This window comes from Belonocnema kinseyi, chromosome 6 (assembly GCF_010883055.1).
Source record: "Belonocnema kinseyi isolate 2016_QV_RU_SX_M_011 chromosome 6, B_treatae_v1, whole genome shotgun sequence".
Classification (NCBI taxonomy): Eukaryota; Metazoa; Arthropoda; class Insecta; order Hymenoptera; family Cynipidae; genus Belonocnema; species Belonocnema kinseyi.
Genome location: NC_046662.1, coordinates 13,076,256 through 13,095,875, shown reverse-complemented (window position 1 = coordinate 13,095,875; position 19,620 = coordinate 13,076,256). Strand labels below are relative to the sequence as shown.

The following is a 19,620-nucleotide window of genomic DNA, read 5'->3' as shown; positions in this document are numbered from 1 at the left end:
TACTCTAAATTCTTTAAAATTCTTCTAAATCTTTTCCAATTATCAAAGTCAATTGTAGACTCTTGAGAATCATTTTAAATACAAAAATTGTTTTAAAATTTTGGAAATACTTTTAAATATTAAAAAATAATATTATGAAATGCGTTGGTTAAATCCAATCATTTTTTATCTTAAATAAAAATCTTTTTCTTAAAATATCAACTATTAAATTTTTCATTGAAAATTCAACTTCTTGGCTGAAAATGGAATTTGAAAATTTTATGGAATTTAGAAAAAGCCGTAAAATATTTAAACTCATTAGAAAAAATTTTTATTAAAAAAAATAAACTTTAAACTCTTTAAAATTCTTTGAAATCCTTTTTAATTATTAAAATAAATTGGAAATTCTTCAGAATAATTCTAAATACCCTAAAATCTTAAAAATTCTTTAAAATTATTGGAAATAACTTTAAAGAATTAAAAATAATATTATGAAATCCCTTAGTTAAATTCAATTGTTTTTTTTTCCTAAAAATTATTTTTAAATTGAATATTCAACTATTTTCTTAAAAATTCAACTGATTGGCTTTAAATGAATTTTTTTAGAACTTTTATACAAAATTCGTACTTTTTGTTTAAAAAAGTCGTGTCTCCTTTTGGAAAATGAATCTTCTTTGTTGGAAATTGTTTTTTTTTTGTAGAAAATAATTTTTTTTATTAAAAAGCGAAATGGTATAAATTATTCAGTTTTAATTAAGGATACAAGAATTTTCTGGAAAATTCGTCTTTTATGGTTATATTTAACTATTTTTTACAAAAAATACCTACTTAACCTGAAAAATCAGAAAATGTGGTTCTTTAATGGAAATTAGTATTTTAAAAAAATAATTTTAATATAAAATTATAAAGTTATGAAATAATATTAGAATTTAAAGGCTTATAATTTTAATTTTTTTAAGCTAATTGATATTAGAAAAAAAAATGATTATAGTTTGAATCAGATTTTTAATTTTTGAAAAATTTCTGGTTATATTCATGTTCTTCACAGGAAATAAAATATCACACAAAACTTGAAAAAAAAAATAGGTTTTAAAGAAGATTCACAACTTGTTGACAATTTGAAAATAAGAACAGTATAAAAAAATAATCAGTTATTTTAAACATAAAATCATAAGGTTTTTCAGTATTTCATTCGTTTTTCGCCTCAAATTGATATTTACAATAATAAATAATAATATGATCTGTTAGCGTTTTTTTTAAAAAACAAACTTACAATTTTAAACAACTTTAGGTTTATGTTAGCGTTTTTTGTCGGAAATTAGTATTTTGTAACAAAAATGCACCGTTTTATTTGAAAAATGAATTAAACTGTTTTGATTAGAAATGAACTTTTTAGTTAAAAATTCGAAATTTGGAGTTGAAAATTCAACTAATTTGTAAAAAATTCGTAGACTCTGATAGCAAATTTAACAATTTTGACAAAAATTGATATATTTTATTGAAAATTTATCTTTTTTGTTTAAAAATTAATCTCTTCCGGCAAAAATTTGATCTATTTTTTTTTTGAAAATTGTTTTCTAGGAAATTCGTCGTTTCTGCTGAAAAAATGCAATAACATGGTAGAAAATTTAACTTTTTTGTTGAAAATTCATGTTTCAACTGTTTTGTAAAAAATTAGTCTTTTTTTATTTTTAATAAAAATTAATACCACTCAATAAAAATTTTAACTACTCAATTTTTCGACACTTGAATTTTCAACAAAAAAGACAAATTTTCAAATAAAATTATGAATATTTTAACTTTCAGCGAAAAAAAAACACAAATTGTCCCCAAGAAATTGATTAGTAAAATTTTCAGTAAAAAAAACTAATGTTCAGCCAAAGAGATGCATTTTCCACTAAAATGATGAAATATTCAATTGGAATAGTTATTTGAAGTTTCAGTTAAAAAAAAAATTATGAACAAAATAGTTCAATTTTCACCTTAATTGATGAATTTTTAACTGAAATGATAAATTTTCAACTAGTATGATGCATCTTGCATTAATTTATATCAAAGAAGACGAAATTCCAACAAAATACATGATTTTTCAACCAAAAAACTAAATAAAAAAAAACGAATTTTCAACAAAATAGTTACATTTTTCAACCAAAGAGATAAATTTTCAATTAAAATAATGAACCTATAACAACAAAATAATTTTTGATTGATAGCCGTCAATTTTAAACCAAAAATAGAATGGCCACATTTTCAGTTAAAAAAATTAATTTCAAACCAAAGAAAAAACGAATTTTCAAAAAAATAGTCACTCCGTATTCTTTATGAATTAATCGCAGCTTCAAAAAAGGAGGGAAAATATACAAAATTCTCAAAAAGGGGGATCATAAAGAATTTCGAGAGAAAAGTAACTAGAAAAAAAGACACAGTTTCAACGAAATACATCAAGTATTAAGCAACCAATTGAATTTTCAGCCAAGAAAAATCAATTTTCAATAAAGAATATTAATTTTCTACCAAAAAATGTGCATTCTGAAACAAAATAGTTGAATTTACCAAATAAACTTGTTAATATAAAATAGTTTTAAAGAAAATTTAAAATAAAATCATAAATCTTCAACCAAGAAAATAATGAGTTTCTAACCAAATAGTTGACAGGATGGCAGTTTTAATCAAAGACAAAAATTCCCGATCATTTCCCGGTTTGCAAACATTTTTCATGGTCAATCGTATTTAAAAAATCGAAAACTAAATCTAAAAATTGCTCCATTCGATGTAATTAAAAGTGAGCTGCAAATTAAAACACTCAAAGTGGAACTTTTTAATTTTCAACTTTTAAAATTGAAGTTTAAAAATTTTTTAATACAAAAATTGTGTATTAATTATTATTGTTACTTTGTATTATTATTTACAGGTATAAAATGAAGGATATTAACATTTTTCAAACTGAAATTTTTTAAATTAAATACAGTTAAACTGCCAAATAAGAAAATTTAATCTCTTATAAATTGTAGAGTTCAAAGATTTATTTCCAATAGTCTAAATTGAAGAATCAACCAATGAATTTAAAATCTTAAAAATTATACCATTTTAAATTCTAATTTCAGATCAGAATTTGTTAAAAATGGAAAATTTCTCTGTTTAAATCCGAAATTTTAATTCTTTTCGAAAATTCTCCGTTTCAACCCATTGTAATAATTTTTTAATAATTGTAATAATTTTCTTAATAATTATAATGATTTTGTTGTAGAATTGCCTGTTCCAGTTCATAATTTAAATTCTCTGAAAACACTCCGTCTCAGCTCAGAATTATAATTCTGTTTGAAAAATTGAATTTTTCATTCAGAATTGTTATTTATTCTCTTGGATAAATTACAGTTCCATCTCTAAAATTCGTTAAAAATCGAGAATTCCTTCTTCAAATCTGGAATTTTAATACTTTCCGAAAATATCTCGCTTTAACTCAGAATTAGAACTCTTTGGAAAAATTTTCTGTTCCAATTCAGAATTTTGTTCCTTTTCGGAAATTTCCAGTATTAGCTCGAAATTTTTTTAAATATAAAAATTCCCGGTTCCAAGTCAGAATTATTATTATTCTAGATAAATTCCAGTTCCAACTATAAATTTCTAAAAAAAAAAATGGAAATTTCCCTGTTTAAATTAAAAGTTAAATTATTTTGATTTTAAATGTTTTTAAAATCATTAAATTGCTTCAAAATTTTATTTCAAAATTTTGAAACATCCACATGCTTTTTTACATTTTTTCAAATTATTTTTTTTTTAATTCGGCCAAATGAAAGAAGTTTTCTTAAAATCTTCCAAATTCAATTTAAAAAATTTTTTAAATCGTTATAAATATTTTTAAATATTCTTTTACAATTAGTATTCTTCTGAAGCCTGTCAAAATTCTTAGAAAGCTTTTGAATTTTTTGTTCGAAATCTGTTATTAAATTGTTAATTATACATCAAAATTCAACAATTTGACTTATAAATTAAATTCTTATTTAAACAGAACACTTAAAATTTTAACGTTAAAAGCTTAGTTTTGTGGATTAGTTATGAATTTTCAATTTATAATTATTGATTTTGGATGAAAAGTCAGATATTTCTAAATATTAGATAATTGTTATTTTTCTTAATTAAAAAATGTCAAATTGAATGGTTTAAAAATGGAATATTTTAAACTGAAACAATAATTGAAATTTAATTAAAGCCTTTAATTACGAATATATTATTTTAAAGTTATTTAAAAATTTTAAATAGTTTATAAAGTTTCAATCGGAAGTTTATATTTGTCCAACTAATAAGTCTTTCCAATTGAAACAGCTTAATTTTTAACGTTAAAATTTGGACATTCTAAAACATTGAACAGATTTCGAATCTTCTTGTAAAATCAATTATTATTCACTTTTTAAAATTTCAAAGTAGAATCCAATTTAAAAAATCAATAATTAATTTATATTCACATTTGATAAATTAAAAATGATTTCATCACCCAATTTTGATTTTAAACGCTTCTAATTTTTCATTATTTAAGTTTTTAAAACTGCAGCTTTTAATTGAAATGTACTCTGAAAAATTAAAATGGAAAAATTTGTAACTGAAAGAATTACGCATTCTAAACTAAATTATATAATTGAAAAATTTAACAATTAAACTAATTATTTAAAAAAAAAAACGGTTAAAATCAAAGTTGGAAGGATATTTTTTTTCTAAAAATTTGTAACATTCCCGTTAAAAAAAAAAAATCACGAATGTTTCTCGGTCTCACCCTGCTTGAATCTTAAACCAAAAGATGAATTTTCATCCAAGAAAGATAATTTTGTCAAGAAAAAAAAAATCCGAACCAAACTGCTGCATTTCTTGCAAAAATAGATGAATTGTCATTTTTTAAATGGATAAATTTTCAACTAAAAAATAAAGAAATTAAATTCTTCGTAAAAAAAATTAATTTTCAAACAAAACAAAAAAAAAGGTCAAAAAAATAAAGGAAAATAGGATGGGATTCTCGGATAAAATTCAATGTGATGAACGTACTGTGTGCAAGCTTTGAAACTATCCAGATAATTGACCGTGAAATTGTTCGTGTCCAGACTCGCAGAGTTGAAATTGTCCACATCGTCTTGCCAGTATCCCCAGATGCTCTGGATCGTACATTGGTTAACGGTCGTCTCAGAATCGGGACTCGCCAAAGGAGCGAAGCAAATATTGGCCAGAGTTCGATCACCCGAGATTCTGATTTTTTTTATTTGTTCTTGCAGTTCCAAAATGGTCAGCAAAAATTCTTCATTGAATACGGGACCAAAAACGATCGGGCCGTCGGACGTATTATGGACAATCTGTGACAAAAGATATTGATTTTATTTTACATCAATCGAGTGTCCGTGGATTCGTTCACTCGAGATTGATCGTATAGATTGAGCGCGGTTTCTGAATTTGTAAATTTATTTACCGGAGATAATCCCACAGATGTGATGATTATCTGCTCGGTTCTGTAGAAAGGCTCGAAATGGCTGTCGAAAAATTCACGCTCGACCCGAGATCTCGAATTGGGTGATGCCCATAGTTCCACTGGATCGGTCGTAACTACTATGTACTTTATTCCATGACCCAAAGTCACGATAAAAAGGAATCCGAAGAAGAGGACGAACCATGGCCGTGAGGCACATGCTGAAAATAGAAAAAAAAAAACAAAAATAAATTGTTAGCAAAGCGGGAGAAAAACAAAGGGTGATTTTTCATGACAATGGGGAAATTAATTCTTTTAAATCAAATTAATCTCGGTACCATATACAATTCAATATGAAATGTTTAAATTTAATTTTTAAATTAAATGTTTTGAAGCTTACAAAGATAAATTTTGAACCAAATTGTCGAATTCTTAACAAAAAAGATCATTTTCAACCAAATAGTCTAATTGACTGTTAATATATCAAATAGTTTTTGATTTAAAAAAAAAAAACCTTAAAAAAAGGTACTTACAATTTTTCGAAAATTATTAATCTTATTTTTGTAAATTAAAATTGAATGAAAATTATTCCTTTTGTCTAAATTTAAAGATTAAACATAAATATGCATATAACTACAGTTAAATAAACAATGCAGACCTAAACTTTGTTATTATTATTTACGCTCGGGCTTTTTCTCTTCTGAAATTTGTTGTAAAATAATCAATGGGCCTTTTTTGTCAATTTTATCAATCAAGTTAACGATTAAGTAATTTTCAATTTGACTGTGCGCCTAAAACATCCTTAAAAAGGGATTATCATTAGATTGGATTTTTAAAATATCGAATTTAAAATATAAAAAAACTTCAAATACTGAAAAGCCAATCAGATTTCCAACAAAAATGATCGAGAGATTTTCGACACATCGTTAAACCACTTTTTCAGATAGGAAAATAAAATTTGGATTGTAAATTAAATGTTAAAACAACAAAAGTATATTAATTACGTTTGAGATATGTATTTTCTTTTTTTTCACAACACTGTTGAACAGGGTGGCCATTTTAACCAAAGAAATAAATTCCCGGTTTTTTCCCAATTCGCAAACATTATTCACGGTCAATGAAATTTAAAAAATGGAACTCTAAAGCTAAAAAATTGTCCACTAGAGGTAATAAAAACTAAGCTGCAAATGAAAGCACTCAAAGTGGATCTGTTAAATTTTGAACATTTAAAATTGACATTTAAAAGTTTTTAATTAAAAAATGTATTCAAATGCTCAATAATTTACGCGTATAAAATTAAAGATACTAACATTTTTCAATATAAAAAAATATAAATCCACGTTATCATTTTCAATGCCCAACAATTCAGTTAAAGATTCTTTACTTTTAAATATTTGGTTTCAATTTACTTATCTTAAATAAAAATTTAAATATTGCTAAATATTCAATAGTTAATCTTTTTTTTTTAGTTACAAATTTCAAATTGAATGGGTTAAAAATTGAATATTTTAGACTAAAAATGTTTTTTATCCACAATTTTCAACATCAAATTTTAAATGGAAAATTTTTAAAGTAAAAAAATTTTGAATTACGCATTGTAAGCTAAATAATAGAAAAATTGAAAAACATAAAAATTCAACTAATCATTTTAAAACTGTTGAATTTTTATGTTTTTCAATTATGCTATTATTTAGCTTACAATGCGTAATTCAAATTTTTTTTACTTTAAAAATTGCCCATTTAAAATTTTTATTTCCCGGTTTTTCCCGGTCTCAAAAAATTCCCAGTTTTCCCGGTTTCCCAGTTCTTTGTTAGTTGAAAATTTTATTATTTAATTCAAAATTTAATTATTTTAATTAATTTAATTACAGTCATTCTTCTTGCTTGAAAATTCATATGTTTAGTAAAAAATCTTCTTTTTGGCTTGAAAATTCAACAAATTTGTTGAATTTTTTTAACTAATAAATTGCTATTTGTAGAAATTACACTTTTTTGTTAAATATTAAATTTCTGGTTAAAAATGAATCATTTTCAGTTGAATATGAACTTTTTTGTTAAAAATCCACATTTTTGGGTTGAAAATCCACTATTTTTAAGAAAATTTAGTTATCTGGTTGAAAATTCGTCTTTTTTGTTTAAAAATTCACCTCTTCTGGATTTTATTTATTTTGAACCGAATCGTCGAATGTTTAACAAAAAAGATCATTTTCAATTTTTAATAGTCAGAATAGTTTTCGGCTGAAAACCAAATTATTTGTTAAAAATTGACCATTTGGTTGAAAACTCAACTATTTTTAGTTGAACTTCAATAATTTTTGTTTGAATATTAGATCATTTAGTTGAAAATTAATCACTACTGCTTGAAAATTCAACTATTTTGTAAAAAAAATCAACTTTTTTATTAAAAATGTATCTTTTTTGGCAAAAACTTAATCTTCTTGGTTTATATTTAATCTTTTTTGGTTAAAAATGCAACTGCTTGGATGATAATTAATCTGATGTGGTTGATGTATCAACTATTTTGTCATAAGAGATAATGTTTTAATCCAAAAATGACGCATTTTGAATAAAAAAAGACAACAATATCTATTGAATTTCCGAACGAAAAATGGGATTTTTTAACAAAGTAATTGAAATTTCAACAAAATAATGAAATTTTTAACAAAATAGTTGAATTTTTAAGCAAACGTTACATTTTCAACGAACAAAATACATGAATTTCCAAATAATTCCAATCTAAAATGGAGTGTTTCAATTTTCGGCTTAAAAATCCATTTAAGATAAAAAAATTTAGGAAAATGTGTGAATTTTCAACTAAATTTTTAAATCTTCAAAAAAAATATAGAAGTTTTAACAAAACAATTGATTTTTAAATAATTTTTTAAAAATAAAAAATAGTTGAGTTCAACCAAAACAGATTAATTATCAACTTCTCAAGCAAAAATATTGCATTTTTAACCAAACTAAATAATTGAATTTTCAACTAAAACTATTAATTCTATACCAAAAAAGACGATTTGGCAATAATATACATGAATACTGATCCTTTCAGATTAAAATAAATTAATTTTCAATCCAAAAAAGTCAAAATCTCAACAAAATAGTAAAAGTTTCAACTGGAATAGTTACATTTTCAATTTAAAAAAATTATTAGGGAAAAACCGAGCAATTGATATTTCAAACAAAAAATATTTTAATTTTTAATCAAAAACAGTTTAATTCAATCAAAAAAGCCGACTTTTCAGCCAAGTAGTTTTATTTTTAACCAAAAATATGAATTTTCAAACCAGAAGTTTAATTTTAAAGCGAGAAGATTAATTTTTAAACAAAAAGATTAATTTTATGACAAAAAAAATATATATTGTTTAATAAAATAAATAAAGTTTCAACTGAAAAAGACAAATTTTCAACCAAATAGTTGAATTTTGAACTAAAATAAAAATCAATTTTTAACCACAAATGGAAGTTAAATTTTCAATTAAAAAAATATATTTTCAATCAAACTGATGAATTCTCAACTAAAACGATGAACCTTTTATCAGAATAATTAAATTTTCAATTAAAAAAGATGAATTTTCAACAGAGATGATTAATTCCTACAAAAAATACGATTTTTCAACTAAAAAATATTAATTGTTAACCTAAGCCAAAATGATGGATTATTTAATGGTTAAAGTTATATTTTCAAGTAAAGTGATAAATTTTCAACAAAAAATTAAACAATTAAATATGTAGTTAAATTCGAAAAAATAAATGAATTTTTAATTAAAATTATGAATCTTCGAAACAAAAAATTGTTTAAAAAGAGTTTAACTTTCAACTAATCAATTAAATTTTTATTTAAAAAAAATTGATTTTGAACGAAAAATGTAGTAGTTGATATTTCAACATAAAAAGAGTTTAATTTTTCATCATAAAAAGTTAAATTCAACAGAAAAAAAAACAATTTTTCAACATAAGTTTAATTTTCAACTGAGTAAAAAAGATTTTTCAACAAAATATGTAACTTTTTAATCAGATACTTGCATTTTCAACTGAAAACGATACGTTTTAAAACAAGAATTTCAATTTAAAAATTAATTTTAAACCAAAAAAAAAACAGTTAAATACAGTAATATAAAGCAGCTTTGACAAATATATACTTTTTGTTTAACTTCTCAGTATCAAGATTTTTTTTTTTTTTGAAGATTTAAATTAATATTTACATTTTAATCAAATAAATATTTAAAAAGCGAAAAATATAAAAAATGATACAAATTCAAGGTTCTCGTGAAAAATTCAAGATTCCCGAGTTTTCAAGGTTGAAAATAATTCAAGAACTCCAGATTTTCAAGATCGTTAAACACTCTTAAATTAATTTCAATTAAATACAAAAATTTAAGCTTACCCGTCCCCCAACTGCAGAAGAACTCCTGTAGAAATTTGTCAGTTCCAGCACCAAGACGTTCGAGGAAAGTCGAATTATCTACTTCCGAGGTGCTCGGCAAGTCATCAGCAGATATTACGCCTATAAATATTTATTCAATTCGAAACAGTACGAAAATAAAATTTCATGAAAAGCATCTATCTATCCACAAAAAGCATCACAGGAGGCTAGAGAGAAAGGCTAAACATAAAGTTGGTTGAAGCTTCACAATAGCAAACGTATCTAAGAAAAATAACATTGAAATGAAGTACATTTGTGATTGGTGAAATTCATATGAAAATATGAATAATTTTAAAATATAAAATGAATTTTAATTAAACATTTAAGTATGAAAAACATACAAAAAATCGAAGTCATTAAAATTATTAAAATAGGAATGCAATAAAAAAACCGGTATATCATTTATTCAAGCTACAAATCTTGGTCGCTATTTAAAAAAAATATATCAGCTTAACAACAATGTTAATACCATGCACATTTTACTTAAAAGTACGTCAGCAAAAGTCGTGCCTTATCCATAAAGCAACAAATTAACTGCAGTCAACTTTTTTGTTATTATAAAAAGAATATAAATGTGCCTGAACCGCAACGAAAGGTCTTATGCACAAAAGAAGAAAAAAAAACTCAATTTTACTAATCATTTGACTTTGAAATCCACTGATACACTGTTTGGGGTCATTCATAAATTACGTAAGACGATGGGGGAATTTAAAAAAAATCATAATACGCAAGAAATTTTAAACCAAATATTTAATAATTAAATTTCTAACTTGAAAATTAAACAACTTTGTTGAAAATTTTTTTCTTTTTTTTTTAAGTTAATTTTCCTAGCTGAAAATTTTCCTATACCATTTTTAGTTAAAAATTTATCTTTCTAACACAAAATAAATTTCTAACCAAATCTTTGGGATTTGAAACAAGAAAATCAATTTTCTACAAAAAAAAAAGATACAGTTTCAACAAAATACAAGAATTTTCATCCAAATATTTGAATTTTCAACTAAGAAGATTAATCTTCGATCACAGAAGATGCATTTTCAACCAAATCTTTGAATTTTTAACCAAAAAAGACTAATTCTCAACAAAAAATGTCATAGTTAAATTTGCAACTTAAATATTTAACAAATTTGTTGAAAAATGCATCTTTTTCATTGAAAATGTATTTATTTGGTTGAAGATTCATAATTTTTGTTAGAAAAATAATCTTCTTGGTTGGGTATTCATCTTTTTGATTGAAAATTTAACAGCTTTGTTGCAAATACTTTTTTTTTTTAGTAAATTTTTTAAACTGAATATTTAATTATTCCATTCTTGAGCGAAAACTTATCTTCCTTCGTTGAAAATTTCATCATATGGTTGAAAATGTATGAATTTGTTGAAAATTTATAATTTGAAAAAATTCGCTCGGTTACACCAAAAGTAATTTTTTTCAAGGAAATGAGTAATTTATTGTTATAAACTAAATTACCAAATAATCTTGTTCATGCAAAATTCGTTTTTTGTTGTTGAAAATTTATATCTCTTCGTTAAATATTGAACTATTTGGCTGAAATAGCATCAGTATTTGAATTTTCAACTGAAAAAGATAAATTTCTAACAATCATCTTCAACAAAATACACATATTTTCAAACAAATAATTGAATTTTCAACAATCCAAATATTTTTATTCAAAAATAGAATAGTTCAATTTTCAATGAAATAAACTTAATTTAAAAAAAAAAACTTATTTTATCAAAAAAATGAATATCTTTTTGATTGAAAATTTAACAGTTTTGTTGAAAATTCTTTTTTTTTCTAGTAAATTTTTTAAACTGAATATTTAAATACTCCATTCTTGATCGAAAATTTATCCTTCGTTAAAAATGTATCATTTGCAAAAATTCGCTCCTTGTTACCAAAAGTAATTTTTCCTTTCAAGGAAATGCGTAATTTATTGTTCAATTTTTTTTAAATGTTAAAAAATTTAACAAATAATCTTGTTCACAACAAAGAATCTTCAAATGAAATTCGACTAAAATGATTAATCTCAATCCGAAAAAGAAGTTTTTAACCAAATATTTGAATTTTAAACCAAAAATAAATTCTCAACGAAGAAGATTAATTTTCTACCAAAAAATGCATATTTTCAATAAAATAGGTAATTTTTCAGCCTAATATTTGATTTTTAAGTAAAAATGATCAATTTTCAACTTAAACATTTAACAATTTTGTTGACAATTTGTTTTTTGTTCAAAATGTATCTTTCTTGGTTAAAAATTCAACTATTTGGTTGAAGATACGTTTCTTTCAATAACAAATGAATTTTTTGGGTGTTTTTCTTTAGTTAAAAATTCAACTAGAACACAAAAAGAATTTTTAGCGAAATAGTAGAATTTTCAACAAAATACACACATTTTCGAACAAATAATTGAATTTTAAACAAACAAGCAGAATATTGTTATCCAAAAATAGAATAGTGAACCTTTCAATGAAATAAAATTAATTTTCAACAAAAAAAAAACTAATTTTCAAGAACATATTTCAACTTTTAACTACAAAAAAGAATTTGCAACTAAAATGATGAAGCTTTGACAAACAAAATGGATTTTTATACAAAGTTTAATTTAAAAAAAATTAATTGTGAACAGAACACATTCATTTTCATCCAAATAATTGAATTTTCAACTAAAAAAAGAAAAATTATCCAACAAAAATAAAAGTTTAATTTTCAGTTAAAAAAGTTAATTTTCATGCATAAAAAACAACTGATTTTTCAAAGCAATAATTTAAATTTCACAGAGTTATATTTTTAGACAAAAAAGGATGACTTTTTAACAAGCAATAAGATTTCATTTTGTACAAAAAAGGCGAATTTTCAACAAAATACAAAAATATTCAAATCAATAGTGGATTTTTTTACTAAAAAAGATACATTTTAATCAGAAAATGGAAGTTCAGTTTTCAAAAAAAAAAGCAAAACTTCAAATTTTCAAGAAAATAGTTTTATTTTTAATCAAGTAATTGCATTCTTAATTAAAAATATAAACTCTTGATAAAAAAATTAATAGTTAACATTTCAAAAAGACGTGGGAGAAGGGTATTTCGAAAAATTCAAAACCATACGTAATTTGTGAATGACCCCTTTCTGAAATTTTCAAATAAATAAAGTTCCTAAAAATATAAAATGTTAAAAAAAATAGATTTCGCCATACTGAAGCATGATTTTTATTTTGAAATTAATAAATCTCAAGAGTTCATGTATTCTACGAATTTTTTTGAGACATTTCATGCGATTTCATGCTTCAAGCTTCATTCAACGAGATAATTTTTAGGTAAGAAACAAATTAGTGTGAGAGTGAAAAATGAAAACTGAAAAATGAAATAATGGAAGATAAGAGATCCACCATGCTGAGAGGATTGCTACAAGATTCCAATTTCGAAATTCCCTGCCTTTTTTGTCGCCAAATTATGGAATGCATAATTGAAATGCGGTGCAACATTCCTGAAAATAAAACCAAGAATCCAACGACCAAATTTGGACAACCACCATAACATTTTTCTACACAAATTTGAAAAAAGATAAACAATTTTCCTAAAAACGAAAAGAATTTTTTTTTTTGTGACAAAAATAAAAAAGAGGAAAGAAAAATTGAAGACACCTCGGGTTGTCAGGAAGAGAGCAACGTAGTTTCGTTGCTGTTCCTGTATGCTCAAATTTTTTATTTATTTATTTATTGTTTATGCTCTATGAGTGTCGAAACGTTGGTGATTATTTTTTAAAAATATTTTTTTTTTTCTTCAAAATTTGGTCGTTGGGTTGTTGGTTATATTTTCAGGAATTCAGCAAAATTAATTTCAGAATTGGCCGATAAATAGGGGTTTAAATATGATTTTATCTCATTTAAAGTTCTTTAATTTTAAATGACAATTTTCCCAGACCTGTAACAATCCTCTGAGGACGATATCAAAGTTAGAATTCAAAGACATACTAGAACGTTTAGATTGAAGTGGGCTGTCCTCTTGGTCAGCGGCGAGAGCAATACGAGCACCATCTCCAGGATGATGTAGCCCAGCGGCTAGACGTCTACCCACCTGCCTTCCCACCTGCTCCCCTCGTGCAACTACATACACACACATTCCCATTCATTCTCCCAAAAAACAACCTTTTTTTTCAAAATTATTCTCAGCGCTCGACATTATTTCTTCAAATCATTTTTTTTTATAGTTCAAAAATCAGTCTTTAGCAATCAGCATTTTAATTTAAAATATTCTAGAGGGTCCTGACTAATTTCTCATTTTCTCTGGCTCATTTACATGAAAAATCTTTTTTAAAAAGAAAAAACCAATTTATAATTTATTATTCCCAAGAAATTAAAAAGAATTCAAGGTGAATGAAAAATTAAGTTAATTAAAAGCAACTCAAACAAATTATTTTAAAAAAACTTCGAATTCATTAAGTTTGAAACGAGTTAGGAATAATTCAAGACAATTAAAAAAAAAAGAATAAATGCCTAAGAATTCATGATAATTTAAAAAGAGTTCAGGATCAATTAAATAAAAACTTTTAAGAAATAAAAAAATCCATTGAAATGAGTGGAACTAGGCGAATTCAATAAATTAAAGAAAATTAAAAAGAGGTTAAAAGACTTCAGAATAAATTATAATAAGAATTCAAGGTGAATTCCAAATGAATTTTTCTTTTAAATATTTAAAAATCTCTTGAAATTCCACGAATTCTGATTTTTCCTAAAATCATTCAGAGCTTTGAAATCCCTCAAAATCATAAAAATCCTCGGAAATTTAATAAAGTCCAGAGAAAAGATCTTGAAATCTTTTAAAATGCAGAACAATATTCCAAACATTTAAAAATATATTAAGACTTTTAAAAGCAATTTAAAATTATAGTTGGACTTTTTAAAAATGTACTAAAGTATTCCCAACCTTTGAAATACCTTAAAATTATTGAAAATCGTAAAAAATTCTGTAATTTTTTTTTTTAATTGCAAAAAATATTCCTTGAAATTATCAAAAATACCCTAAAATATTTCAAATCCTTTAAAAAATTTTCAAATCCCATGGCTTTTTTTTTAAGATCGCGAATATTCCTAAAAATTATTAAAAATACCCTAAAATATTTCAAATCTTTTGAAATACATTTAAACTTTTAAAATCACTTTAAAATTCCTTGGAATTTGAATAAATACCTAAGATATTTCAAAATTTTTGAAATCCCTTTAAATTATTGAAACCCGTTAAAAATTCTTTGACATTTTTTTTAATCCGCGAAAAATGCCCAAAAATATTTTAAAAATTTTAATCCTAATATGCATTATTCAGCATGAATATACGCTGAAATATTTGACAATCTTCAAAACCCTACGAAATCCCAAAATTCTTGTTATAAATTCTTTGAAAATTTATTGAAATATCTTGCGAGCATTTAAATCCCTTAAAATAATTGAAATCCTCGAAAAATCTTATCAAGTAAAAATTTAAAACATTTTTCTCGGCCTCTAAAATCAGAATAATCAGTTTTTGGTCGTTTTTTAAAATTTTGAATAAATCAATTACCTATATAAAATTTTAAATAATGACCAAAAACCAGCAGGACCGGATTTTTTAAGGATTTTATTAGCAATCAAAATTAAACATTCATGCCCATTAGAAAAAATTACAGAGGCCACACTATAGAATTTCATTTTATTATATTTTTTTTTTCTTGTTATTTTTTTTTTAGCTCAGATTTTTTAATTCCAACTTTCTTTTTAACTTTTGCTCGAAAATAATTGAATTACTTATGGTTGTACTCAAATTTTAAATTACAAGACTGATCGACTTATCTACAAAGAATAAAATTCACATCAATCGCAAAAATTTAATAACAAAATTTTGATAATTTATATAAATTAAAGAAGGAAATGTCTAGTCAATAAAATAAAAATAACAAAATATTCTCAGTTACAACCATTTTTTTTTTTTTCAAAGCTCGGAATTAAAACTAATTTTTATCAAAAAATAATAGCGAATTAAACAGTTAGATTAAAGAAAAATTAATCTGGATTCACTAAATCACACATGTTGCGAAACACGAGTAAAATAGTCAAAATGTAAGTACCACAAAACCGAAAATTAGGTTAAACCATAACCAAAAAATCAAAATAACAAAGATGGGATGATGCATTCTGCCACCTTTTTCTGTTTTGTTAATTGCACTCTGAAGCCCATAACCAGAACCACGCTAGATTAGGCGATATTTCTTATTTTAATGACTGACATTAATTTCTAATTAAATGAATTAAATAAGAAATAATTGTGATCGAAAATAAAAATTTGATAAAAGACATTTCGGAATTAATGGAAATGAAATTACAATATACTTTCTTCAGAGTTAATTGTTAAAGATACTATGAAAAATGATGCGCATGAATATTTATACATTTTTATTTCCCCCAATGTTTATTTTACCGAAATTCACATGACAGAAAAATAATTTACTGTAATTTGTATTTATCCGAGTTAACTATTTTACATAATTTTTATATTTCCGAATTACAACTTGATATCATTTTTATTAATTCAAATTATAATCAGGCATCATTTTGATTCTACCGAATAATCATTTGACATCAGATTCCTGAATTTCCGTTTGACATAATTTTTATTTTTCAAAATTCCTAAAAATTGTGTAAAATAGTATTTCAGGAGAAAAAAATGATGTAAAATAATATTACGGAAGAATAAAACTGATGTTCTGTATATTAATCCCTTTAATAAAAAAACCCGTAGAAAACCTTATAAATTATTGAAAATATTATGCATGTTTTTATGTTGGTGTTTTTTTTTTTCATCTGAAATTAACATTTTTAAACGAAGATCATAAAAATTCACAATTTTCATGGATTTTAGGTTATTTTAAATTTTTACACCGCAAATGGGTCTTTTAAATAAAAAATTGTTAGATTTCAAAGATTAAACACTTTTTAAGAATTTATATTTTTCTGTTTTGTTAGCATTTTTTAAATGAAAATTGACCGTTTTAAACAAAAGTCATTGGGTTTAAAATGTTGATAATTTGTTAACAAATGCCACCGTTCGATTTTCTATGTAAAAATATTATATAATAATTCTGAAGATATCAATTTACATCAATTAAGACAAATATTTATTTCTGATATTTTAGATAATAGATACTATGAAATAATAAATTTTTTTATTAATCCGGGTGACTGTTTTATTCAAAGAAAAAAATTCCCGGCCATTTTCCGGTTCGCAAACATTTTTCACGGTCAATAAAATTTAAAAAATCAAACTCTAAAGCTAAAATTTTCTACAATTGAAGTAATAAAAATTGAACTGCAAATTTACTTTAAATGGTTAAAATCCTTAAAAATCTTTTAAATTTTATTTTAAAATCATGAAAAATCTGCATGTTGGTTTACATTTTACAATTTTTGAATTATTTAAAAAATTTTTATCAGAACCTCTAAGTATCTTTTTTAAAATTATTCGAATTCTTCCTATTTTTTTTCAATCCTGCCAAAATTAATTTTTGAAAATCTTTTTTAATATTCGTTTAAAATTAATTTACAATTTTCCTAGAAATCTTGAGAAACTATTTTTTTATTATTTTGAAGTCTTTCACAATTATAAAAAAGCTTCATTCAAATTATTTCAAATTTTAATTAATTTTCAATTTTTTTCAGGCCTTCTAACAACTCACTCAAATTTTTTGCTCGAAAATAATAGGTTTAGTTTTTTTGTTTAGCTTCGACTGCTTTATTTATAATGACTAATTTTTAATGAATAGTCAAACATTTCTAAATATTAGGAAATTGCTTAGTTTCTGAGATAAAAAAATTAAAATTTTAGACTAAAAAAATATTTAAAATTGTTAAAAAAGCCTTTAATTATAAATATTTTATTTTTAAGTTATGTTAAAATTGAAAATAGTGTATAAGTTTTCGATTGGGCATTTATATTTGCTTAACTACTAAGACTTCCAATTGAAAAAACTTAATTTTTAACATTAATATATGAAAATTCTTAAATATTAAATAGATTCCGAATCCTCTTGTAAAATCAAATATTATTCACTTGTTAATCCTTAATCAGGGTGGCCTTTTTAATCGAAGAAAAAAATTCCCGGTCATTTCCCGGTTCGCAAACATTTTTCACGGCCAAGGAAATTTAAAAAATTAAACCCCATTCTAAAACTTCTTTGTATTTAAAGTAATAAACAATAAACAAATTAACAATTAACTTTAAAAATGTTCAAAATTATATTATTTTAAGTAATTTTAAGCTACACACATTAAAAATTTCAAAATAATTTTTTTAACTTAACAGTTCTTACATTAGAATTTACATTATTATTATTTTAAATAGTCTTGGTATTCTTAAAAACCTTTAAAATTTTATTTCAAAATCCTGAGAAATCTAGAAGTGATTAAAAATTTTTCCAAATTCAAAACCATTTTTTAATTTTTTGTCATAACCTTTAAATATATTTCAAAATGAATTAAATTTTTTTTATAACTTTTAGAAAATCCTGCAAAAAAAGAAATTAAATTTGAATTTATAAATAATAATAGAACACTTATTATTTGTAAAAATATTAGAGTAACATTAATAGATATTTAGAAGTTTTAAAAAGATTCGAATTAAATTTAGAACTTGAAATAATTTGAAATACTTAGCCGACTTTAAAATAAAATTTAGAATTTTGCAGATTTCAAACAAAAATTTAGAATTTTTTAAGAATTGTGAAAGACTACATACGAATCAAAATTTTCTTAAGATTCTTAGGAAAATAAAAAATGATTTTTCTCTTTGAAAAATTATTGTAACAGAAAGTTGAAGAGATTTAAAAAATGATCAAAGAAGAACATGGAAGATTTTAAGAATTTTATTTAATTTGCTGGATTTTCAAAAATTGTAGGAAAGTTTCGATGATCTTAAAAATATATTTAGAAGTTCTGAAAAAAAGTTAAAACACTTCGTTTAAATTACTTGAAATAATTTCAATTTTTTAATTAATTTTAAATCTTTTCAAAACTTCTAAATATTTCTTAAAACTACTCAATTTTTTTCTACAAATAATAGATGTTAAATTGTCATTTATGCATCAAAATTTAATAATTTCACTTATAAATTAAACACTTTTGAAATAGAACAATTAAAATTGTAATATTTGATTTCAATTTACTCGTCATAAATGAACAGTGAAATATTGCTAAATATTAAATACTTATTCTTTTTCTACATTAAGAAATTTCAAATAAAATGGGATAAAAATTAAATAATTTAGACTCACAATATTTTAAATTTAATAAAAACCTTTAATTGTGACTATATTATTATGGATTTATTTATTAAATTTAATACAGAAAAATAATGTAAAGGAATACCTGAAACTCTGAATTAAAAAAATATTATTGATAAATCATAAAAAATTGTATTTAGAAAAAAAAAATGATATATTAATTTTAATTCTTATCAAAACTTTCGGATTGAAACAGTTACAATCTGGAAATTCTCAAATTTTGAACGGTTATTTATCAAAATTTTTCAACTTTAAATTATTTTAATTTTTAATTGTTTAAATCCTCAAAACTGCACCTCAATTATTTTAAAAACTGTTAAAATCGAACTTGGGCAGATTTTTCTTCTGAAAATTCGTAAAATTCCCGGTTTCCCGGTCCGGAAGCCACCCTGTTTTTTATCAAAAAATCTTCGATTTTAAAAACTTCTAATTTTTTTTTAACCTTTAAAACTGCATTTTAAAATTCT

The 19,620-nt window shown here is 23.3% G+C and overlaps 1 protein-coding gene across 1 annotated transcript in view; it reads right to left on the bottom strand.

Moving 5' to 3' along the window:
- The window catches only part of LOC117175268 (NPC intracellular cholesterol transporter 1), a 91,937-nt gene that overhangs the window by 39,322 nt on the left and 32,995 nt on the right, over positions 1-19,620 (bottom strand). The window contains exons 5-8 of the mRNA XM_033364976.1: positions 13,821-13,952; positions 9,813-9,932; positions 5,429-5,646; positions 5,014-5,315 (exon numbers count right to left, since the gene is read on the bottom strand). Of these exons, the coding sequence (XP_033220867.1) occupies positions 5,014-5,315; positions 5,429-5,646; positions 9,813-9,932; positions 13,821-13,952 (772 nt within the window). The remainder of the gene's footprint in view (positions 1-5,013; positions 5,316-5,428; positions 5,647-9,812; positions 9,933-13,820; positions 13,953-19,620) is intronic.